The sequence below is a fragment of the Myotis myotis genome, unplaced genomic scaffold (assembly GCF_014108235.1).
Source record: "Myotis myotis isolate mMyoMyo1 unplaced genomic scaffold, mMyoMyo1.p scaffold_m19_p_2, whole genome shotgun sequence".
In the NCBI taxonomy this organism is placed as follows: Eukaryota; Metazoa; Chordata; class Mammalia; order Chiroptera; family Vespertilionidae; genus Myotis; species Myotis myotis.
The window spans coordinates 4,941,650-4,966,968 of record NW_023416324.1 but is presented as its reverse complement, the minus strand read 5'-3'; the positions used below and the strand labels follow the sequence as shown (position 1 = coordinate 4,966,968).

General features: G+C 57.2%; 1 protein-coding gene across 1 annotated transcript; it reads left to right on the top strand.

Annotated features, from left to right (window-relative positions):
• Positions 1–7,106: 7,106 nt before the first annotated feature.
• CUNH1orf127 (chromosome unknown C1orf127 homolog) lies at positions 7,107–24,132 on the top strand. The gene is given in 8 exon segments (XM_036353072.1): positions 7,107–7,472; positions 9,609–9,776; positions 11,500–11,643; positions 18,044–18,241; positions 18,341–18,416; positions 18,660–18,740; positions 20,827–20,908; positions 23,045–24,132. Coding segments are annotated over 8 exon segments (1,485 nt in total). The 5' UTR covers positions 7,107–7,307; the 3' UTR covers positions 23,616–24,132.
• Positions 24,133–25,319: the final 1,187 nt, after the last annotated feature.

Here is a 25,319-nt window from a genome sequence, read left to right as displayed (position 1 = left end):
CGACAGGAGCCCCTGCTGCGTGTGTGTGTGTCTGCAAGGGTGTGTGTGCAAGGGCATTAGGAAGGGCTTTTGAGGGGTGTGCATAGGAGTGTGTAGCCATGTGTGTAGGAGGAATGGAGTTTTGGTTTTCAAAAGCGAGATGAGCCTGGCTGACGTGGCTCCGTGGCTGAGCGCCGACCTATGAACCAGGAGGTCACGGTTCAATTCCTGGTCAGGACACAGGCCCGGGTTGCAGACTCCATCCTCAATGTGGGGCGTGCAGGAGGCAGCCGATCCATGATTCTCTCTCATCACTGATGTTTCTATCTCTCCTCCCTTCCTCTCTGAAATCAATAAAAATATATGCTTTTAAAGGGAAGGAAGCCTGCTTTTCAATCCCTGTTTCCTCTTCTTAGTTCAAAGGTTTGATCAAGTGGTCGGGGTGGTCCTGGCGGGCGGTCGGAGCTGAGTGGTGGTGCCCTGGCCTTCGCGTTCCTGTCTGAGCCTGTGAACGGCGGGAGGCCGGGGGGCCTGGAGGCAGGAGTCCCAGCGCAGGCCACCCGCCGTGTGCCCCGCTCCTCCGCTTCTGGTGTCACCAGGGCCTCCCGTCTGCGTGACAGGCCCTGCTGACAGCCGCCTTCACGCCCCACGGGTCCCGAAGCCCAGCCCCACGCCTCCCCAGGCGCCCATGGCAAACCCGCGCAGCGTGGGGTTAGGGGACCCGTTAACCCGCCGAGGGAGGAGTGACAGAGAAAGAGGCCCAAGCGGGCAGAGCACTGACCCAGCACGCGAAGTCGAATCGGGTGGTGGGTGCCCGGGCGCTCCCTGTACGCCTCTGAGCTTCCTGTGTTTGGAAATTACCGTGATGGAATGCCGAGCAAGGGAGAGACCCGACGGGAAGGGCTTAGGCCAGCACCCCAGCGTTTTGATGTGACGGGGTCCTGGCCAGAGCCACGGCGTCGTGAGCCCAGGAACCATCCCTTTCGCAGAGACAGGCCGGCCCTGCGCCTCCTTGCAGCCAGGCCGCTTGTAAGAAGCCTTTGGAAAGCTCCCGGGAGCGGGCCCTGAGGGCGGCGGGAGTGGCCACAAGACCTGCTTGTCGCCGCGTCCCCGTCCCCGGGTCGGCAGGTCTCTGCGGGGCTGTGTCCCGAGTTTTGTGAGGTTTGTCACCTGAAGGTAATGAAGGCGAAGGAGAGGATGAGGGGCGGGGAGGGCGGCCGGGAGGCGGCCTGGGCGCTCCCCCTCCCTCCAGACCCCCCTCAGCCCCCGGGCCCCACCCACTTCTCATGGATGTGGGGGTGCGTGTGGGGGCTCAGCTTTGGGGATGGAGTGCCATTCCTCCCAGGTTCCGAGGTGGCCCCAAACCCACATCTTTCAAACCCTAACGGTCTGCCAATCTTCATGGGGCTCAGAGGCCTCAGGTGCGGAAGGAGGGGCCCCCTACCTCCCAGGTCCCTTTGCCCAGCTTCCCTGGATATGACAGCAGAGGCGGGATTCCCTGGCGAGGGCGGTGCGAGATGCAGGCGGCCGCCCCTCCTCCTGTTTTATTTCTCTGCTGGGAACAAGAGGAAGCCCCCAGCCGTTAGCAGGTTAGCATCCTGGTTAGCAGGTTAGCATCCTGGTTAGCATCCTAGTGAGTAGGTTAGCATCCTGGTTAGCATCCTAGTGAGTAGGTTAGCATCCTGGTTAGCATCCTAGTGAGTAGGTTAACATCCTGGTGAGCAGGTTAGCATCCTGGTTAGCATCCTAGTGAGTAGGTTAGCATCCTGGTGAGCAGGTTAGCACCCTGGGAGCAGGGGAGGAGCCGCGATCATCCTGCCCCTGGGAGAGGGACACTGTGGCTTTTGAATTCAGTGAATGAAGTTAGGCCATGGGCAGCCGCCTGCTCCTCCCCGCCCCTCCCCCTCAAGGCTGCAGGCTCAGTCAGACTCCAGCCTGGGAAATGCCAACCCACCGAGGGGAGCCCAGGGCGTGGCCGCTGTCCTGTAGGTCCCATGCAGGAATTCAGGGCCTGAGGAGGGCAGCCTTAGAGGGAACCCCAGTCACCTTTCCTGCCTCTTTAAACCCAACTTTTCTTATTGACATTTTAAAAAAATTGAAGTCTAACACGTACAGAAAAACATATCGATCTTGATAAAGGAGCATTGACTACCAGACAAATAGAAAAGGCACAGGTGTCAGAGACTCCGTTTAACTCATTAACGAATGAGGGACAGTGTGCGGCACAATCTGTTACCGTTGGTGGGAAGGGTGATCAAGAGTAGACACAGCCCTGGCTGGTCTGGCTCAGCGGTTAGAGCGTCCCCCTGCAGACGGACAGGTCTCGGGTTGGATTCTGGTCCAGGGCATGTACCTCGGTTGCAGGCTCAATCCCCAGCACATCTGGACGTGTGTGGGAGGCAACCAATCCATATGTTTCTCTCATTCTCTCTCCTCCTCCTCCTTTCCACACTCCCTAAAAGTCAGTGGACACATAGAGGCCACCAGGAATGCTGGGTGAATTCGCTAAACGGATACAGAACTGGTCCGCACCCCTGGGTCAGTCACCGCCTGCAGCTCCTCCGGACCCTGCATTTTTCTGGGCGAGGGCCACTTGCAGCATCACCAGTGCATTCAACAGCGTCCGGCCTTGTCCGGCAGCTCAGAGGCGGTCAAAGGTTCACGGAAGAGAACGCTGGAGCCGCACCAGATGCCCAGATTCCGTGGGAGAGACCCAGTGGGTGTGGAGATCCATTTCAGGGCATCTCAGCTGCCCGCTCTCCTCTGTTCGGCCCAGTTCCCAGGCAGACTCCCCCTGTGACACCCCCGGGGCGAGAGAGACAACGCCGCGCCTTGGGGGCCCTTCTCCCCGAAGGCAGCCACCAGGTTTCCAAACCCAGAGGCCCGCTTTGCATGCATTTACGCCTCCTCCGAGCCTGGCTTCTTTCTCTCCATGGAAGCGCCTCTGACATTCATCCTGGTGGTCGCACAGGCCAGTCGTTCACTCCTTTTCATCCACGTGCAGGGGCCCCCGGGTGAGGAGACCACGGACCCATGCGGCTGTTGGGGGGCCTGGCGTGGCTCCCGGTTTTAGGAACGGATGGTGCCGGGAGCCTCCTGGGGAGCCGTTTGGTGCCCGTGTGCTTGGCTTTCTGTTGGGTGGATTCCTGGAGGTCGTGGAGGGGAGGCGTGGTTGGTTGTAGTGGCTTCTAGCAGGTCCCACCATTTGCACCAGGAGGTGGGAGTTTTCTCCCTCCTATTGTGAGTCCCTCCTTCCAGCTTCCGGCTCCAGGATGGTTTCCTCAACTCCCCTAAGGAAACTTCCTCCCCGAGAAGTTTAGGCTCCTGCCTACAGTCATTTTTATGTGTTTTAAAGTTTTAAGATTTATTTTTTGTTAATCTTCAGCCGAGAATATTTTTAGAGAGAGTGGAAGGGAGGGAGGGGGGAGAGAGAGAGGAACATGGATGTGAGAGTGATGCATCAATTGATTGTCACCCAAATGCACTCCAACCAGGGCTGAGGATCAAACCTGCAACCCAGGTACGTGCCCTTGACTGGGAATCAAACCTGAGACCCTTCGGGGCCCAGGCCAACACTAACCACTGAGAAGCACTGGCCAGGGCCCTACGGTCACTTAAAAATAACTACAGTCTCAGCAGCCAGCAGGATGCTTTTAAAGTGCAGGTGAGAGAGATCAGTCCCTCCTTGGTCAGAGGTCGCCAGGGCTCTAAGTGGTAGAGAACCTGTAGCAAGGCAAACAACCTCGCCTTTGGATGTGCAAATAGAGGGGAGGGTCAGCTGACTTACATCCCCTTCTGGGGAAGAACCTAGCTGCTGGCTATTTGCAAATCCATCTCAGCTCTCCACACCTGCAAATGCGTCTTTCCTGTGATCTCTCCTTTGAACTGGCTTCCCTCAATAATGAGTTGAATAAAATCTGTAAGACCGGTTCATTTTTAAAAATATTGTTATTGATTTCAGAGAGGAAGGGAGAGGGCGAGAGAGATGGAAACGTCAATGATGAGAGAGAATCATTGATCGGCTGCCTCCTGCATGCCCCCTACTGGGGATCGAGCCCACAACCCTGGCATGTGCCCTTGACCGGAATTGAACCCGGGACCCTTCAGAGGCTCTATCCACTGAGCCAAACCGGCTAGGGCAATACCGGTTCATTTTTAAATCCATATGAGAGTCATAATGTTACTTAAAAAAAAAAATCTTTTAACACTGACCTTCCCCAACCCAGCCTTTCTGTACCCATTGTGTGCTCACGTTCCTCAGGGCTGGGTCATCGTCTGAGGTTATTTTGTTCATTTATTTCTTTACTTGGCTTTCGTGGGTCTTTCCCTCCTGTCCTGGTCGCTGTGCGGAGCAGGCACTTCAGAAGATAAAGGGCCGAGGGAAGGGAGGTAGATCGGCAGCCGCCGGTGCTGGGGTGACAGCACCCCTCCCCTGGGCCTTCTCTCCTGCGGGCCGTCCGGCCGTCTTGTCTGTGTTCGCCCCGTGGCGTTCCCAGGATCCTCCCGGCAGGTCACACGAGGCCAGGCCAGCCTGCACTTGACGTTCCTGACAGGTGAATACATCATGCTTTTATGGCTTGCGTCAGGCTTTGGGCCCGGCAGACTGATAAGCAGCCGGTGAGGTTGGGTAACCTGGGAAGTGAGAGGCCTCCTGCAGGAGCCGGCTCCGGCTCTCCGCCTCCCCACAAGGACCTGGGGCTCGGGGAGGCCAGGAGCTGTGCCAGGGTCAGGGCTGGGCCCAGGCTCCTCTGACTCAGAGGGCAGCCCTTGTCTCAATAGTAAAAACCAGCACGGAGCCCGTGGCGTGTGCCAGGCCTGCCCGGGATCCGTGTCCGTGAACTAATCCTGACGGCAGCACGGCTTCCAGACGAGGAGGCCGACGTCCGGGGAGGGAACGACTCAGCTCCCACAGCAGAGAGGCCTGGAGCCGGCGCTAGAGCAGCGGTTCTCAACCTGTGGGTCGCGACCCCTTTGGCGGCCGAACGACCCTTTCACAGGGGTCGCCTAAGACCCTCCTGCATATCAGATATTTACATGACGATTCATCACAGTAGCAACATGACAGTTATGAAGTAGCAACGGAAATAATTTTATGGTTGGGTCACAACATGAGGAGCTGTATTTAAAGGGCCAGAAGGTTGAGAACCACTGCTCTAGAGGCACCCCAAGGACTTGCTGGACATTTATTCCAAGGCCCTGAGCTGAGGGCTTTACATGCATCGTCTCATTTCCTCCTCTTCTTTTTTTTTTAAAAATATGTTTTTATTGATTTCAAAGAGAGAGAGGAAGAGAGAGAGATAGAGATAGAAACATCAATGCTGAGAATCATGGACTGGCTGCCTCCTGCACGCCCCCTACTGGGGATTGAGCCTGCAACCCGGGCATGTGCCCTGACCGGGAATCGAACCGGCGGCCTCTCCATGCACAGGATGATGCTCAACCAACTGAGCCACACTGGCCAGGCTCATTTCCTTGACACCCGATGAGGGGGGTGCTAGCACGCGCAGCAAGGCACAGGCGGTTCAAGACCACCCTTGCTTTTGAGACCAACTTAAAGTGCAAGGGTTTCCAGTAATTCACCGGAAGGACACAGAGAGCTCAGAAAAGCCTGCCCACCCATGCTTACGGAGCGTTACAGCGAGAGGATGCTGATTCAATCGGCCGAGGGAAGCGGGCACAGGGCCGGGCCCAGGACACGTCCCGTGCCAGCTGCCGGGTGTCCTCTCGCCGCGGAGTCGTGCCCACAGCGCTGACGTCTCCCAGCCATGCCGAGTGGCAATATACAGGCGCTCGCCGCCCAGCGCCGGGTGCGCTCCGAGAACCGGGCCATTCGGCGATTTGGTTGCTCTGCGGACATCACAGTGTGCGTGCCACGCCCCCGGCGGCACAGCTCACCACACACCCAGGCTGTACGGCCAGCCCACGGCTCCCAGGCTACAGGCCTGGACAGCACGGTCCTGTTCAAAACAACATGAGATTAAATCCAGCACAAGAGAAGACGATGCCATCAAAGGCGTGGCAAACGCGAGATGCATGAGGCTGCAGGTGCCACACAACTTACTGTTTATAGCAAACTTTAAAAATATCTTTTATTGATTTCAGGGAGGAAGGGAGAGGGGGAGAGAGAGAGAAGCATCGATGATGAGAGAGAATCATGGATCGGCTGCCTCCTGCACACCCCCTACTGGGGATGAGCCGAAACCTGGGCATGTGCCCTGACCAGGAATTGAACCCGCACGTGACCTCCTGGTTCATAGGTCAATGCTCGACCACTGAGCCACGTCGGGTCGGGCCAGGTCTTGTTTACTTTTTTCTTTTTAATCTTCACCCGAGGATATTTTTTTCTATTGATTTTTAGAGAGAGTGGGAGAGAGAGGGAGAGACAGAGAGAAACACTGATGTGAGAGAGACACATCGATTGGTTGCTCCCGAATGCCCCCGACCAGGGCCGGAAGCCTGCAACCGAGGTGCATGCCCTTGACCAGAATCGAACCCCGGGCCCTTCAGTCCGGAGGCCGACGGTCTATCCACTGAGCCAAACTGGTTAGGGCCGGGCCCTGTTTACTTTCTAAGATCTTCTCGGTTGCCCTCCGGAGACTGGGCCAGAGGCAGGGTGAGCGGGTGGGGGTGTCACCAGGGCGCTGCATATGCCTCCTGCCTGTGGCCTGGGCAGAGGTGTGCCCTCCCCACCCGGAGCCCTCAGCTGAGCCACAACACTGCAGGGATGCTTGGCATGATCTTCTCCGCTTTTTTGAGTCCAGGGACTTGTAACCAAGTTTCCACCCCGGGCCTGTTCATATCTTTTAAACCAGTGATGGCAAACCTACGACACGCGTGTCAAAGGTGACACACGAACTCATTTTTTTTGGTTGATTTTTCTTTGTTAAATGGCATTTAAATATATAAAATAAATATCAAGAATATAAATATTTGTTTTACTATGGTTGCAAATATCAAAAAATTTCCATATGTGACATGGCACCGGAGTTAAGTTAGGGTTTTTCAAAATGCTGGCACGCCGAGCTCAGAAGGTTCGCCATCACTGTTTTAAACTGCACGTGGCTGTCGTGTCTCTGCTGTGCAGACCCAGCCCGGAGCCCCATGTTCTCTGCGGACTCTCCCAGGCAATGGGTGGCTGCGTCCACAGTGACGGGCTGAGGCCGGCCAGGGGTCAGGTGTCCCTCTTTTACCAGCAGGGGGACACAACATTGGGTTTGGTATTGATCCAGGGTCACGTGTATTCCAACGTTTATCCGGTTTCTCTGCCACTCTAATTCGTTTGACCGAGCGAAGAGCTGGAAAATGATGGTGGGGTGGTTAGGCACCTGATGGCTAGGTTCCTTCTCAGAAGTATCTTCTTATCGACAGACGAGGCCGCGTGCTTCTCAGACTCTATGGCCCTGTGGGTCTCCAGGAGGTACGTGGAGGGTGTGAGGCAGTGTCTGAGCAGAATCCTGCCCTCGCAGGTAAGGGCCAGTGGTTGGCTGGGTAGGGCCTCCTCCTAGGGAGAGACGGCCATACGTACAACTCACCCCAGGGCCTTTGCACTGCCTTTCCCCTGCCTGCAAAGCTCCTCCCCCATGCCTCACAGCTGATTCCTTCCTGCCACTCAGATCTCTGCTCAAAGGCTAGCTTTCCAAAAGCCTTCCTGACGCTCTGTCTAAAGTGGTCCCAACCCACCCCCAGTCACAGTCTCATCCTATTCGCTTCTCAGTCTCCATCACTACTTACCATGACCTACAAGTGTTCGCCTGCTTGCCATCTGCGCTCCCCCGCGGAGGGCAGCTCTGCGAGGGCGAGGCCCAGGAGTCTCTGGTTTATTGCTTTCTCCCCAGAACCAAGAACACTGCCTGGCACATAGTAGACACGCAACACGCATTTGTTGAATAAACGAACATGTTCTTGGGTGGGAGGGCCACAGGGGTGACTCTTACCATGTGAAGTGGGGGGCCACCTCATGCTTGGTGTGGGAATCGCACACCTAAAATAGCGAAAAAACTAGGGGATAGTATCGCAGAAACCTCTCAGCAGGGGCTTGCAACAGAAAAAGCGGGAAGGGGTGGGTGCCGCCAGGTGATTATCTGGAACCTTCCGGAGGGGACGGGAGTCGAGAGAGGAGCAAACAGCCTGCTTCCCTCGGGTCTCCATCCCGGGCAGCAGGACAGGCCCCTGGAATTCCTCTTCTCTTCTGCACAGAAAGAGACGCGCTTCGGGGACGGGTGGGGCCTACATCGGTCTGGGAGGGGCAGCTGACTGGTGGCCAGCCAACCTGTGACGCCTGGGGAGCAGCATTTTTTTTATATTAAAAAGCCACTTTTCTCGGAGAAATGCGGTGGATACATTAAGCTGTCGCCTGTTCTTTGGAGAGCCGTTATTAATGGAAAACAATAGATTAATAGTTTTAAAACGCGTGTTCAATAAGTAATTTTTATGGCTCTGGATAGAGCCCATTAAACATTTCTGTGTGTTATTATAAAGAAGTTTTAAGCGTAAAATCATAAAGTCAATAATCAGAGAATTAGTCACAGCGGCCAGCCACAGGCCATTAGTTTCAGGCGCTGTCAGGGACACCTGTGGCTGTGGGAGGTGGGGCCGGGGACACGGCGCCTGCCGCCTCCCAGACACTGGCGGGGACAGCAGGCAGGTGTGAGCCGCCGGACGCCAGGCAAATATTTACGAAGTGCAAACGTGAGTGCAAACCGAAAACGATCCAGGTCAATTTGCACATCGCGGGCTCAGACATTTTATTTCCCCAGCCGCCCTGGGCCAGGGGCGAGCCTCCAGCTCCTGCTAAAGATAGAGATGGAGGCCGCGCGCTCTTAAAGGGAGAGCTGGTCGCCGGGGACGTCCCTCAGAAGGGCTTCCGGAGCCGTTTTCTGAAAAATGGCGCTTTCATCTCCCAGCAAATACACAACTGAATCAAACATTTGCGAACGAAACGGTGGGCTTTTAAAAAACGGCTTCTAAAAGTCATGACAACAGCGATACAAGGAATACAAAATAATATTGAATGTAAAGAGTAATTTAACGTTAAATTTTTTTTTAAAAAAAGTAAAACAAGATAATTAGGGAAGCTTGAGAAAATCCAAAGAAGATAATAGAACTACCCATAATCTCTCTACCCAGAGATGTTCTGTTTCATTCCTTCAACAAATGTTTATCGAGAATGTTTTATGCCCGACACTGCTCTGGGCACTAGGGAGGCAGTGATGAACCAAACAGATACGCCTGGCCCCGTGGAGCTGGCACTGGGGGGTGGGGGGTGGGGTGGGGGAGGGGCGGAGGAGCTACAGCAACAAATATAATAAGTAAAGTAGAAGGCAGGTTAGAAGGTAAGCAGAGGGCAGGATAGAGGTGATCAGAGGGTGGGCCTCACGGAAGATGCTATTTGGATAAAGACTTGAAGGAGGTGGGAGTGAGCGTGCAGGTACCTAAGACAAGGGAGCTCCAGGCAGGGGGAGGGCAGTGCAAAGGCCCTGAGGCAGGACTGTGCCCAGTGCTTGATAAATAGCTGGGAGGCTGGTGGGGCTGGAGCAGAGGAAGGGAGGTGAGGAAATGGGAGAGGAGGTGAGGGGCCAAATCAGGACTTCGGCTTTTCCCAGGCGTGAAAAATGGAGAGGTCTGAGCAGAGGAGGAACATGATCTGCCCCAGGTTTGAAACCGATTCCACTGGCTGCTGCATCCCCAACTGCCTGCATTTTTTTTTGGTCAAATGTGATCACTTCTGCATCCTGATTCCCGATGGTGACTTCATTTTTTAAGCCGGATACTCGGCCTGCTTGGTGCAGGAGGGGTGGGTTTGGGAAATAGTTCCTACAGGGACACCTGATGTCTCTTGGGAAGCTCCCATTCAGGGAGGGTGAACGGGCTAAGCCTGGGCACGGAGGCCGAGAAAGGCATCTGTGGAGATGGAGCGAGAGAGACAGAAGACGGGGGAGACCCAGGCTCTGGGCTCTAGAAGTTGCTGGGCATAGGTAGCTCTCAGAAGACCACTAGGTGTGTTAACCTAGCTCAGATGCTGCCTCCTCCAGGCAGTCTTCCTGATTGTTGATCACTCCTCCTCTGTGCATTGTACCTGCCTCTATCTTTGCAACTGCCACCCTGATTCCTAACACAGCCACCTCCTACTGGATCTGGGAGTGTCTGTGTTGGGAGAACACACCCAGTGTTTGCCTTAGGGTCTGGCACACAGTAGGTGCTTAGCAAGTGCTTCATGCCGTGAACACATGGTGCTGCCAGATTCACAGAGGCTGACCGACCTTGGAGCTGATGGAGCAGAAGCGTCAGGGCCCCTCCCTTGCACTCTGGCCCCTTATGTGCTCCCAAGACCATATGACTGGAAAGTTAGCAGAAGTAAGGTTGTTGTTTTTTTTTGAAGATGCCTTTCCCTCAAACTGTAGGAGCTTCAGGCCCCACACAACCAGGGAAGGCTCAGGGAAGCAGGTTTCAGAGCTCGGGTTCGAAGGGTGCCCATCAGAGGGGGAGAGACGCTTCTTTGGGGCCAGGGCGCTGCCCTGATCCAGGCAGCAGCTGAAGGCCTGTGGGGTGGGGGTGGGGGGTTGTAGCTCCCTGGGCACTCTTGTTGCTTAAACTCACTGCCTGGCTCCTGAGAGGGTGCAGACCGCCCCAGGGAGCCTGGTATTTCCCTTCTCTTCTCTTCTTCTCCTCACCTCCATTTCCTCTTTCCTTAATTTCTTTTTAAAAAAAATGTTTTTATTGACTTTAGGAGAGAGGTAGGGGGAGGGAGGGAAGGGACAGGAGAGAGAGAGAGAGAGAGAGAGAGAGAGAGAGAGAGAGAGAGAAATATAGATGAGAGAGAAACACCCATCAGCTGCCTCCTGCACACCCCCTACTGGGATTGAGCCCGATTCCCGGGCATGTGTCCTGACGGGGAATCGAAACAGTGACCTCTTGGTTCATGGGCTGACGTTCAACCGCTGAGCCACGCCGCTGGGCTTCCCTTCATTTCTTTGTCCTCCCTCCCCTGACCAAGCCCAGAGTTTCTCCCGAGGGGGCTGTGGTCATAGTGGGGGAAGAAATTTCAGGAACTGTCCTGTCCCTTCTCTTTCTCTTCCTGTCTGCAGTCGCCTTCCGCTTTGACGCCTCCACAATCCCCATCTGCACTTGGGCTTCGTCATTTACCTACTCTGAGCCTCAACGGCCTCATCTGTAAAATGGGCCTCAGAAAGCCCACCCTCTGAGACATCTGTGAGGGTCAAAGGAGACAAGGTGCGGACACATGTTTGTCACCCATCAAGGGACATTCAGGCACCGGTCCTTGTTCTGTCCGACAAACGTCCCCCAGCCGGGAGGGCTGCCCTGGTGGGGCTGGACGGCCAGAGCCCGGAAGCCGGACCCAGGTTCTGCGTCCCGGCCGCTCCCTCCCTCCTGTCCGAGAGGATGGCCAGCTTCCCGTCAGCGACGTTAATCATATTGCTGTGCGGAGTCACTGACCTCTAATTGCGACCCATTAACTGTGCTTTCCTCTTTCATTTGCACGTGGATTTGCCCCGCTTCCAGAAAGCAAATTACAGGCTGGGAATCAGAATATTTCAGAGACGGGTGAAGGGGTTGCAGCAGAGCGACCGCTACATAATGAAGTGCTCAGTGTTAAGGTCCAGGCTGGGCCAAGAGAGAGGCCACTGCCGACCCACGTCCACGCAGGTACCGACTCGGGGCCTGGGGTGGGGGTGGGGCATCCCAGGTTGGCTTCTCTCCGGAAGCCATGGCTCCTGAGCCTCAGGGTGTGGCGGGCCAAGCAGGGGCAGCAGGAGGTGCGGCCTGGCACCTCTCACTTGTGGTCCCTGCTGGGTGTCCAGTTCCATTGGGCTTTTGTCTGAGCAAGTTGGGAGGAGGTGGGATGGGGGGGAGGGATATTAAAGGTTTGTGGACTAATGTTCTTGACATCCCGTTGTACCTGGCCCAGGGGACAGCAGGAGGATGGGACTATCACCAAAGGTGCAAAGTTGTGTCCTTGTGTCCTTTCTCTCGATGCTTCTTGCCCTGGGTAACGGGAAAGGAATATAGACTTTAGGTCATGAGAGGACCTCAGACGCAATCAGGTGAAGTGTCTCATTTCAACAGGAAACAGAGGCTTTTCCCCAAATCCAGCAGTGAGCTCCTTCCTTGTCTCCCAGATCCCAGATCCCTCCCCTGCCCGGGGGGGGGGGGGGGGGGAGAGCTCTGTGAGCTAAACAAGACTTGGGTAGGGGGCAGGTTACAAACCCAATTGCCTACAGGGACCAAAACCACAGCAGAAATGAGGGTGCCAGACTGAGGGGGCAGTCAAGAATTGTATTCATGTCTTCATTCATGTAGCAAACTTTATGCCACTCACCCCGTACTGGGCACTGTGGTGCCCGCTCTGTAAATGTCAGATATCAAAATGCAGTGGGTGCTATTATAATCCCTCCTCAACGATGAGAGACGAAGCAGAGAGAGACTGGGAGATGTGTCCAAGGTCCCCCAGCCGGTAAGTGGCAGAGCCGGGCTGTGAGCGTCCCCCAGCCTCATCTGGCCAGAGCTTCGAACTTTTTAAGAGAAATTAGAGCCCAGCTGGTGTGGCTCCATGGTTGAGCGTCGACCTATGAGCCGGGAGGTCACGGTTCCCTTCCCGGTCAGGGCACGTGCCCAGATTGCGGGCTCGATCCGCAGTGTGGGGCGTGCAGGAGGCAGCCGATCAATGATTCTGTCTCATCATTGATGTTTCTATCTATCTCTCCTTCTCCCTTCCTCCCTGAAATCAATACAAAATTTTTTTAAAAAAAGAGAAATTAGAGCCCTGACCTGTTGGCTCAGTGGACGGAGAGTCGGCCTGCGGACTGAGGGGTCCCAGGTTCGATTCCGGTCAAGGGCATGTACCTTGGTTGCGGGCACATCCCAGTAGGGAGTGTGCAAGAGACAGCTGATCGATGTTTCTCTCTCATCGATGTTTCTAACTCTCTATCCCTCTCCCTTCCTCTCTGTAAAAAATCAATAAAATATTTTTTTTTAAAAAAAGAGAAATTAGAAATCCATAATTGTATGTAAAAATCTCCTAATTTTAACAAGTTGACTTTAGTTTTGTAAACATTATGTGGCTCAAAGAAAATACTGAATTTGACTTGGGCAACCCTTGCTCGGTACAAAGGAGATGGACCAAGAAGAGAAAGAGGAGAGAGGGGGGAGGGAGAGAAGAGGAAAGGAGAAATCAAAGGAGCCTGGAGCGAAAAGCCTGCCTATGGCGATCACTACTCACGCAACAAGCATTTATTAAACACCTACTGTATGCCAGGTGCTGTGCTAGGGCTAAGGGAACAGGTGTGAGGAAGACACAGGAGGCGCTCACAGTTGCATTCCCGCCTGGCCTGAATTTTAAAGCAAGGGCGCCTTGGCAGGAGGAGTTCTTGGGCAGAGGGGCGACCCTCTGCGGTCCCATCGTGTCCCAGCCTTAAGGAGCAGGTACGGAGCCAGCGGGCATCTCTCCACCCACTTGCCTGGTCAGTGGCGCAATGACCGCGCTACGCCTGGTGTGGGTGCTTCTGGGAATCGCCGGGCCTCCTCCCCCGAGTCCCAGGCTTGCCGCCAGGTTCTGGGACCTGCAGGGGCTGTCACCTGGCCTTCGCCCTCGGCCTGGGCCTGTCATTCTGGGAGCTGCCGCCAGGGGGCCAGGGCTGCCGGTGTCCTGCGACCCCGGGCGAGTTGCTGAGAAAAGCGGATGCGCTCGGGGCTCCGGCGCCTGCTTTGTCTCCAGCGACCTGCCGCGGAGGCCTGGCGCCCAGCACCCCTCATCAGGGGAGGCGTGGGAGCCGGCGGGGGGGCCCCCGCCCGCGCCCCAGGACACCGACGCAGCGAGGTGCGCAGCCTGCAGGCGACAGAAGAGAGGTCCCGCTGTCCCAGCCCCCTCCCCGCCCGCCACACACGTCCCCCACCTGAGAACCTCATCGAACTGACTGATTCATTCCCGGCGACTTCTGCAGCCGCTGCTGCTCCCCTATCTGCACCTTGAACTTGCATTAAGTTTTAATTAAAGCCGTTTCACTGGCCTTGCCCTTGGCTAAATGCAGCCGCGGGCACAGGGCACATAGATATTTAATAGCCTGCCTCTCCCCGCTGAAGGCACAGGGTGCCCCAGGGTGTACCCGAGCCATGCCCGCTCACTGCGATCCGCACGCTCGCTTAAGTGTGCCCACAGGCCCTGAGCGGGAGGCGTGCAATAACTATTCATTGCCCTGGGTTAAGTGTGCCCAGGGGCACCCGTAAACTCAATGCAGTGATTAGCAATTGCTCCCTGTGAAGGCTGCCCGGGGTCCTGCTCCATGTCCTGGCCCTAAATATAGCCTCCGCGTGGGGTCTTAAAGGGCACCGCGTTTTTGCTGCGCCTGGCGGTGTCTTCCTTCCCTTCTTTAAGCAGAATTGCTTCTCTCCTACGGAAAGCCCGGCTGCCAGGGCTCTACTGCCTTCCTCCAGGCTGCAGCGGGCAGACGGGGTGTGGGGCAGAGGGACGGCTTCGGCGTGGCCAGGGGAAATGCCCAGTCCTCCTGGTCTTCTCACCAAACCGTGGACATCCCCCTCTCCTTCCTCTTCGCTCCCCGAGGCCCCATGGCATCCGCACCTCGCCAGCTGCGCCCGGACCCCAGCTGCCCCGTGTTCGGCGAGGGCAGCAGCTGAGGCAACCACATTTCCCTGGGTCTGTTGACACTCGAGTCCCAGAACATAAATGATTTTCTTGTCTTAATGAGCAAACAACCCTGCTGCTCGCTCTCCCGCGGCCTCCTGCTGGGTAATTGCCCGCTTAGTGCTCTGGCTGCAATGCTTACTCACTCACCTTGCCTACCGCTTGCCTTACTTACCCAACCGGGGGTGGGGGGGAGTGGGGGTGTCTTCCTCTTTGTTCTGCGGTCCGGCCCTGGCCCCTGCCCCCCCCCCCCCCAGGAAGCGCCAGTGGACAGGGAGGGCAGGAGCTACTTTCTGGAGAATTCCGCTGGCAGGTGCTTGGGGACGCGGGCAGGCAGGACTGCTGGAATCCTGTGAGTGTGGTGGACAGTGCCAACTCTCTCGGGCCCTTGTCTCGGCAGCCAAAGCTGGAAGCTTCCCCTAGTTGCCTCAAGGCAGAGGCCTGAGGCCCTCTGAGGGGCCCCTGAGTCCTTTCAGTGACGGGGAGCTCACTCCTTCGAAAGGCCACCTGCTCCTGCCCGGCTCTTTCCCCAAACTCTTCTGCGGGTTCCCTGCAGCCTCCTCGAAGGAGGTGTCCTCTCTCCGTTTCAATTTTCTTTTCTTTCCTTTTTTTTTCTTTTCTTCCTCACTCGGGGATATTTTTTTCCATTGATTTTAGAGTGGAAGAGAGAGGGAAAGACAGAGAGAAACATCGATGTGAGAGAAACACATCAATTGGTTGCCTCCTGCACACGCTCTGACCAGGGCCCGGGCCAGGAGGAGCCTGCAACTGAGGTACGTGCCCTTGACCAGAATCAAACCTGGGACTCTTCAGTGCGCAGGCCGATGCTCTATCACTGAGCCAAACGGGCTAGGCGCTAGGGCCACATTTCTTTAAAAATTTTTAAAAAATTAATTTCAGAGAAGAAGGGAGAGGGAAAGAGAGATAGAAGCATCAATGGTGAGAAAATCATTGGTCGGCTGCCTCCTGCATGTCCCCGACTGGGGATGGAGCCTGAAACCCGGGCATGTGCCCTGGCCAGGAATCGAACCGTGACTTCCTGGTTCATAGGTCATCGCTCAACTACTGAGCCACGCCGGCCGGGCCATTTCACATCCCCCTGAATATTTGAGGGATAAGTCAGCTTTGCCTTCCTTAAGCCTCCTCCTGAACTCCTCCTGCACGTCCTCCTAGGAGGGGTCTGGGCACCTCTTCCTGCCCGCCTCCCAACACCCAGGCACCCACTTTATTCAAGGCCCCGAATGCCAATGTCCCATCCAAGCGTGGCCAATGGAACCGAGGCCAGGACTCCCGGTGCGCCTGGCCTGGGTGGCACTGGCGGTCTGGGTGGCTCTGCTGGTGGGTGACAGTGCGTTCATTCCTTCAGCCATAGAGCGCGCCTGCTGTGTACCAGCCCTCCTGCAGGGGGTCTTCTCCCCCAACCTAGGGAGCACGTGTCCAGTCTGCCTTCCTCCCTGAGCGGACGGCTGTCCTGCCTCTTGTCCTGCCATCTTCTCCTTGGCCCCTCAGGTGTGCCTTCTCCTTGACCCCCTGGTGACTGTATCTCCTTGGCCAGACTGTCTGAGGGGAGCTGGTGGCTTCTCGGGGAGATGCCAGCCTGATGGGATTGAGCATGGGCACCACCACCACCAGGGCCATTGTCAGAAGCAAGACCTTCAGCGGCAGGAGGTCAGTGTGGGCAGCAGCCCTGCCGGGGACCCCCAGGGGGGTCTCGAGGCATAGGCCTTCGGAACTGCTGTTGGGAGCAGCTCCGTGCAGTTTGCCGCCCCTGCGGTGCTGATTCAAATGTCCACCTGCGAGACCGGACAGATTTAGGCAGGCGGCTTCGAAAATTGGGCCCCATTAGCGTCAAGTGCTCCCGCACGGCAGACGAGGGGCTCCTGCAATCACGCACTCGCGTCCTGATCATGGTGGCAGGAGATAATTACGTCTCTTTAAATAGCCCAAAGTTGCCGTGTAAGAGAAGACGGCTCACATGACATTTGCTCCCAGCTCGCTTCCTGCTAAAAATATCCCGGCGAAATAATATTTCCTGGCTGCGTCGGAGCAGCAGCCCCTGCCTGGCCTGGGCTCCCTGACACTTGGCATCTGGTCCAGGGGCTGGTCCGGAGGTGGGAGGGGAGCATCTCCCCAGAGCTGCTGCCGCTCTGCCTGGGCAGCAGTGACAAGTGGCATCGCTTGCCCACCGGTCCGACCCAGGAGCGCCCCTAATGCCCACCCTTCCCAGCTTCATTGCTCTCTGGTCCCCTCTGTGTTCCTCCCTCTCCTGGGCACCTGACCCCCACGGGCCCACCCACCCCTCCTGTTCTTAACCCCCATCTTGGCCGCGAATTTCTGAATTGCTTGGGACAAAGAGACCTTGGCTGTCCCTGGGGGGCATGCGTGCTTGGGGGGTGGGTGGGGTGTGCAGAGTGGATCATCTACTGGAGGCCCCACTCCGGGGTCTTTGGACTCCTGGGAGGTTCCGAGATGGGCAGGGGTCTGAGAACAAAGATGGGAGGAGTCTGCATCCCTCTCAGGCTCTCAGGCTGTGAGCTGACAGCGGGTGAGACCCCCTGACCTAGACCCTGGATGTGTTAACTATTTCGTTCAGCTCGGGGTGCATACCGAGAAAGGCCTGGAATCTGAGAGACCACTGCCTGCCTCCAGGGAATTTGAATGCCAAGGAGCTCCGTATGCTACGTTCCGTGGATCAGAGGCTTTATCCTGTGTGGGTAGATCAGAGATGACTAAGACTCTACATTGTATAGAATTGTATCATGGACCACATTTCAGGATGGGGGTTCTGGTGAGTTTAGGGCATTGGAGATGGTCTTTTTTAAAAAAAATATTTTTATTAATTTCAGAGGGGAAGGGAGTGGGAGAGAGAGAGATGGAAACACCAATGATGAGGGAGAATCATTGATCGGCTACCTCCTGCACGCCCCCCATGCTGGGGATCGAGCCGGCAACCCAGGCATATGTCCTTGACCGGAATCAAACCCGGGACCCTTCAGTCCACAGGCCGAGGCTCTATCCACTGAGCCAAACCAGCTAGGGCTGGAGATGGTCTTGCTGAGCCCCCAAACATCCTTTCCCTTATTCATGATGCTTGAAACCCCTTTATGTGGAGACAGATGCATTCATTCAGCAACTGCAGAGCTGCCTTCAATGCAGCACCCCCTCCCCGGTGAGAGGGCTGACACAGTGAAATTCTCGCTAAAGTGCAAACAACTGCTATGAGCGCTAGCCCCTAAGAGCAGCGTTGGTCATGGAAGGGCCGGGCCACCAGAGCCGAAGGCAGTCTTGGCAGACATTCCTCCAGCGTCTCAGGGCAGCCCTGCTCCTGGCACCTGCCTCCTCAGGGGCCTTCGCACGTGGCAGGGTCCCCTGGGGGGTTGGGCCTCTCTCTCCTCTTCATCCCTGCAGCCAAATTCCCGTGCGGGCAGCGAGGCCACACACCAAGTAACCTCGTGTCACCCATTCAGGAAGCGTGCTGCGCTGGCCGTGGGCGTGGCCCCTGGCGAAGGCCCTGCCACCAGCCTTTCGTCCACACACCTGCCAAGTGTGTACTTCTCCGTGTCACCTGTCCTCTCCCCTCCAGTGTCGTCCCAGCCGGATCCAGAGGTCTCGTCTCAGAACCCCAGGCAGAGACAAATGAGTTTCCGGTCCAAAGAGGCTCCTGCGATCAGGGGCGCCTGAGCCTGAGACCCTCCTGGCTACCAGTCTGGAGCCTTCCCCGTGACGGAGAGCGGGAACTGTGAGGCGGTCAGCGGGAACTGGCTGGGCGCTCCGGGCCCAGGTCAGTGTCCTGATTTCCGCATCGGCTGTCCTGCCCCTTCCGGAGGCTTCTCTCTCTCAGGCCACTGACACCACGGGGAGGAGGAGATGAGGAGAGCAGCTCTGTGGGGCCAGCTGAAGTAGGGCCTTTGCTACGTATGCCCCTGAGGCCTGGTACTCTTGCCAGGTGGACCCCGTGGGAGGACAGCCACAGGGCACAGGATGCATCCTGCCACGTGCAGCTCATTCTTTCTTGCCCCACCAGGCGGTCCAGGAAGCCTCAGGGAAGCTGGCCATAGGGTAGCCCTGAGCCTGGGATGGACTGAGATGGCCGCCCCATCCTCTGGTCGGCAGAGAGCCCTCCGCCCCCCCGCCCTCTTTCCCTAGCCCCGTGGCCCTTTCTCTTGTGCCAGGGCTTCCCTTCCTGGGCCCCTCAAGGTGCCACACCAGCCGGGGAAGCACTGGGTCAGGCACAGTGACCGGAGGGGGCCTGAGATCTAAGTGGAGGCAGCAAGCATTTGTTTGAGATAAAAAGAAAAAAAGCATTGCAGTCGGGGCCTAGACGCAGAAGCCAAGTGAGGCCCCGGTGACGGGTGAAGGCCGGGGCTTTTATGAGGCAGGGGAGTGATCACAGGGGAGAGGAAGGCATTGCTCTCGGGGCGGATCTGCTAAGCTCTCCAGCCCCCCCTGCTGCTGCTGCTTCTATAGGACTCTCCTCCTGGCCGGGGGGGCCCCCTCCCTGTGCGCTTTACACACCTGTTTGGAGACGGTGTTGGCTGGCCCAGCCCACAGGTCATTTTGCCTCTAACATTCCAAAGGGTCAAGGAGCCAAGCGAGGCCTTCCCCTGGGTGGGCGGCCCCGACCCCCTTTGGAGCCGGTTCCTTTTATGTGATTTCTCTGGGTCGTGACATCTCTGACGGGAGGGGTGGGGGCACATCAGCTTGCTCGCTGCGGGCCCGGTGAGCAGTCGCTTACCTTCTCGGACCCCAGGCTTTCACCTGCGCGGGGAACATGGGTACCTGTGGTGAGGATGGAGGTGATGGCCTCAGGAGCTCAGTGGAGCTCCAGGCACGAGGTGAGCCCTTGCCATTCGGACCCGCCCGCCATCTGTGTGGGCTTGGATCCTCCGTCACTTACTAGGTTAGGCTCCTGGCAAAGAGGACTGCACCATGCAACTTACTTTTTTTTCAGGGGAAGGGCAGAGCGAAACATCGACCTGAGAGAAACACATCGATGGGTTGCCTCCTGCACGCGCCCGACCAGGGCCTGGGCCGGGGAGGAGCCTGCGCCCGAGCTACGTGCCCTTGACGAGAATCGAACCCGGGACTCTTCCGTCTGCAGGCCGACGCTCTATCCGCTGAGCCACACCGGCCAGGGCTGCCACTTACGTTTTCACCTGAGACGAACCCTCTTCTAGACGTGGTGTGTGTCCTCCCGGCTGGGCTGCTGGGATGCGTGAATTAAAAGGGGTTTTCAGTGAAAGCCCGGCTACCAGACAACCTGGTGTTCGCAAAACCACCAGGAGCAAAACCCATTGAAATACAGCATGAGGAAGTACACATAATTCGCAAATGATGTCGCTCCCTTTCATCCCCGACTTCCGCACTGTCCTCAATAGAAGACAGACGCGGGGAGATTTGACTCAGATGGGAAGGGTGCAGGAATGCCCCGTTACCAGGATGTGAAGTTTCGGTGCTGCAGAAAAATGTAATTGTATTCAGAGCTGTATTTAAAGATTAAAAGGGGGGCTGCCTACCACATCCAGCCCCCAATTCACAATTAGAGCCAAGGAAAAGGCGGTGTGTGTGTGCGTGTGTGCTTGTGTGTGCGCGCATGTGTGTGTGTGTGTGTGTGTGTGTGTGTGTGTGTCTGGGGGAGGGGTGGGTTCTAACAGCCTGCTAAAAATGGAAGTGTTTTTTTGAAAGTTTTTACACATTTCGGCTGTTTTCATTTGAACAGTTTCCTGCAGTAATGACATTGATTTTGAAAAGGGAGGGCTAGGATTTTATCCTACAGTTATTCACGGAGGGACTGGCGTGCGGGAGACCCTGTGGGACCGGAGGCCACCAGATTCCTGTTCCCTTTGGGGTTGGTTCTGGAAGGGGACAGAAGAAAGGTCGGGGAGTTAGCATGGAGAGCAGGGGTCCGGGGGAAGGACCCAAGGGGCAGAGGACCTTTGTCGTGAGCTTTGAAGAGAGGGTAAATAACACGCAAAAATAGCTTGGCACCAGCAGCAAGGACATCGTAGGGAGACTTTTCGGCCTCTCTGGAAAGATTTAGGGATGTTCTCTTGCTCCTTAATGAATTGAATCTCAGCAGCCAGAGGGAACCTCTCCCCCGCTTCCAGCACACCTTCCCCGCCCTCCCTGCGCCCGTAGCCCTTTCTGCTCCCATTATAGCTATGGGTGCCCGGGCCTGCCTCTCCCTCCAGGCGGCGAACTCCTTGCCAGCAGGGGCTGCGTCTCCTTCAGCCTTTTATTCTTCACGCTCCTTATTGAACGGCCCTGCCCTTGGTAAGCACTTAATACACGCTGGTTGGACTGAGTGTTCGCTAGGAATTCTTTAAAAATGTTTTAGGCAAAGAACACGTCTCTGTGTAAACATGTGACGAATACGTTGGAATATTAATGCGCCAGGATTGCCTAAGTGCCCGGTGGTTACAGATTTCTTTTCTTTTAATCTTTTCTCCCCCTCTCCCTGTTCCTCCCCCTGCCCCCCAAGTGGTTAGAACCTATAGGAGATACTCTGATTATTTAAGATCGGAGGCGTCAGGACCAGTGGAGGCAACGCGGAGTCAGTCCAGCCGGAGAGGAGCATCCGGGAGGGCGGTGTAGCTCCCGCTATTGAGATTTTAAAGCCGGGGCAACCGACAGAAAGGCCTCGAGGGGTCAGGCAGGGAGTGTGAGTGAGGGAGGGTAAGAACACCCAGGGCCTGAGTGCAGGAGGGTAGAGGCGGAAAAGCTCAGGGCAGGAGACCCCAGGGCAGTGATGGCGAACCTTTTGAGCTCAGCGTGTCAGCATTTTGAAAAACCCTAACTTAACTCTGGTGCCGTGTCACATGTAGAAATTTGTTGATCTTTGCAACCATAGTAAAACAAAGATTTATATTTTTGATATTTATTTTATATATTTAAATGCCATTTAACAAAGAAAAATCAACCAAAAAAATGAGTTCGCATGCCACCTCTGACACGCGTGTCATAGGTTCGCCATCACTGCCCTAAGGAGTGGTGGGGACTTTGCTGAACTGGCAGCCACTGGACCCACCAAAGACAGTCCCCCCCCACCCCCCTAGCTGGGGCCGAGTCCCGCCTGGTAGAGAGGCGGCCAGTGTGTGGCCAAATCGTCTGATTTTCCAGGAGACGCTGGTCATAAAAGTTTGTCTACTAATTAAAGAAAATATTTAAAACCCTCTGCAGGCCAAACCAAACATGTGTAAGGGCTGCATGTGACCCGAGAGCCAGAATTTGCAAGCTCCAACCTAGCGGTTCTCAACTGGAGGCGTGTCCTTGCCTCCCAGGGGACATTCAGCCATGGACGGAGGCCTTTTCAATGGTCACAGCTCAGGGGCATGCTGCTGCCTCTGGTGGGCGGGATCAGGGATGCTGCCAAGCTCCAGACAGTGCACGGGAGACCTCTCTGCGCTCAACAAAGGCCCGTCCGGCCCAGAGCGTCCACAGAGCTGAGGCGACGCTGGTTGTGTGGTTCCTGGGGCCGGGCCGAGGTCTTCGGCCTCAAGTAGGAACGGCTCAGAGATGAACCTCTGGTGGCATCAGCCGGGCAGTGAGCCAGGGCCAGGGCTCTTTGCAGAAATTCTGATTCCATTTCAAAAACAGCTTTTGATGCCACGTGTTCTCAAAAAGCGCCGCAGGCCGGAGATCTGAAATTTAGCCAATGAAAACGGCTCCTAACCCAGTGCTGGAACTTGACCTCCCCAAACCTCTGTCTCCCCATCTGTACGAGGGGACACGTGTGGCCCATTCAGCAGGGGGTCAGAGGATTCTGCTCCCATAAGGAGGAGGACTGACCTCTGCTTCCTTCTGGAAGGTCCGGGAAAGGATTGCCTGCCTCAGCGGCCGCATCGACCACTGCTCCCTGCCCACCATCCCCAGGACTCAACACCACCCAACAGGAATGCCTTCTGCTGCCTCTTCCCAGTTCCAAACGGCAGGACCAGCTGCCATGGGAGTTTCTCGGCGCTTCACTCACCAACCTCTCGCTGGACAGGCTGGTGCAAGGCTATGGCCCTTCTCCCCCCCACAGTCTCCCCCGAAGGGGCCTCACCCTCAGGAGGCCTTGGGGGACCCTCTCTCCCCACCGTTCTTCCAAAGGGACCGACTCTGACCTCTGGCCGCGTCTCCTCCTCTCCCAGTGCAGAGCGTTCCTCAGAGAAAGCGGGGCCCCCAGGACTCCCACCCAAGGGCAGCACCCCCTCCCAGCTGTCCTGCCCGGCTCATCGCATCCCAGGGCCTTGAGACCCAGCAAAAAGGAGGCGGGGGTGGGGGGGCGTCAGTGCCTGCAAACAGGAGGGAAACTGAGGCCAGGAGCCCAGGATCACACCTCTGGGATAGGACCCTCCGGCGGCCGAAGTCCCCGTCCTCTCGTTCCTGAAGCTCTGTTCTCCGTCCACTGCTTCCTCCCTGAAGCAGGCGCTTGGGCCGTTCCTGCAAACAGCCAAACCTGTGGGAAGAAGCTGGGCATCGTCTCCCTTTCTCCCAGAGCAATGCAGTCAGCACGGTCCTAGGCTCCCTGGGAAAAGCGGGGTCCCCCAGACACCCTGCCTGCGGCCACGCTGTTCTCAGGTGCGAGGACCTCCTCCACAGCCCCCTCCCTGGGGTCTCGAGGCCTTCGGTCACCCTAACTGATGGTCTAGGAACTCTCAGGCCAGAGCAGGCCCCCACCCAGCCACCAGGAAGTCCCCTCCTGCTGGGAGGGTTGTCACAGGGGGATGTGGCTGCCACTGAGCCCACGCAGAGGAGGCCTAGCCAGGCCAGCCAGGAGGTCCAGCCATTGGTGAGGCCCGCACTGACCAGCCTGGCGGAAGAGGCGGCGGGTCCCCCTGCTCCTTCAGCGAGCCCAGGAAACATTCCCCGCAGTGGAGGCCTGGGGCCACACGGGAAGGGGGCCAGAGGGTACCTGGGCCTGTCACCCCCAGAACCAAGTGAGGACAGGGAGCGGCCAGGACTCACCCTTCTGCTGGGGACACATCCACTGCCCTAACCGTGCATCCTGCCACCGTGTGGTGGCAGCAGCCAGGCCCAGTGCCCACCCGAGGGCCTCAGGACCATGGGAGGCACAAGGTGGGCCCAGCAGCGCCCCCTGCCCCCCACCAGTTCTTACTGCTCAGCCACTGCCAGCAAAACCAGCCGCCTGGCCCTCGTCAGGTGAGCCCTCTGTCCTCCACCTCCCAGAAGCCCCCAGCCTCATCCGTGAGGGTCAGAGAGACCCCGAGGCCTGGAGTCACCCCCAGCCTCATCCATGGGAGGGTCAGAGAGACCCCGAGGCCTGGAGTCACCCAACTAGCTGGTGGAATAGTCTGAGTGGGGGCTGCACTCACAGCCAGCAGACTCGCCCAGCCTGGCTGAGCCTGGAGCCCCTTCCCTGCTGCCCAGGGGACACCCAGTGGGAGCCGGCAGAGCCCACACTGGCAACCAGCCCTGAACACCTTGGGCCTCCTGAGCCTCAGAATATCATGCAGGGGCTTCTGAGAGGCCCCCGTGCCAGGGTGAGTCCTGGAAGCGCCCCAAGGGACCCCAAGTTCAGAGGAGTGGGGTGGGCAGGGTCCAGGCGTGCTTTCTGCCTGCTGAGTGCACAGCCCAGCGTTGGCCTCCTGCACCTCGTGCTGTTGAGGGGCGGGGGGTGGGGGGTGGGGGGGGGAGTGTAGGAGGCGGGGGAGGGAAAGGCCACTGGCTCTGCAGCCCGCAGGTGAAGTCCCAGGCCCTTCACTCTTTAGCTGTGTGGCCTTGGGCAAGGCACTAACCCAGGGGTGGGCAAACTTTTTGACTCAAGGGCCACAATGGGTTCTTAAACTGGACTCAGAAGAAGGAGCTGCGGCCGTGTTTCCCGACGTTGCCATGGTAACACTGCTGCTGGTGAAGGAGCGGAGGGGAGAGCAAGAGAACCCTCCGCTCTTTCGGCTCCGCGGGCCGGATAGAACAGCCGAACGGGCCGGATCCAGCCCGCAGGCCGTAGTTTGCCCACGGCTGCACTAACTTCTCTGTGCCTCAGTTTCCTGATCAGTCAAATGGGGGAAGTGAGGGGTCGGTGAAGAAACGGACACAAAACCTCAAGTGCAGGCCCCACACCAGCATGTGCCTGTGAGCCACTTTTTCGGTCACGACTGCTGTGTCCAGAGCGGCTGAGCTGTGGGGTCCCAGGCCCAGGCGGAGGGAGGTCTGCTCCCTCCAGGAGCGTGTGGAAAGCCTCAGCCGGGACTCCGACACCTCTGGGCGGGGGGTGATAAGACCCTGTGGTGTGAGAGGCCCCTTCCCGGGCCTCCGGGGCCCTGGCCCAGGTGCCTGCAGGACCCCGTGGGAGGAGGATCAGTGTTACTGCTGTGTCTTTGTGCCTCACCACGCCTTTGCCCTGGTTCTCTTGGCAGCGGCTGGTACCCGGTTGGCTTGGACAGCTCCGGTGACCCCACTGACCCCTGGGGGTCGCCAGCGCTCTTAGGCTCCCTGGCCCAGAAGCCCAGCCGAGGCCTGAGCCGGGGTGGCCCTAGGTGCTTCCCTGGGAGGTGGCTTCCCCCCCTTCCCCTCCCTGCTGCCGGGGGCCGGCTCATCGCTGGAAGTGGGACTTGAAACGCAGCCAAGGAGAGAGGCCTTCCGCAACGCCCGGCCCGCAAAACAAACAAATAAATAAATAAATAATCAGGGCTGTCTCGGCTGATAAACGGTCTCTCCCTCCAGGACGCGTCCCCCTGCC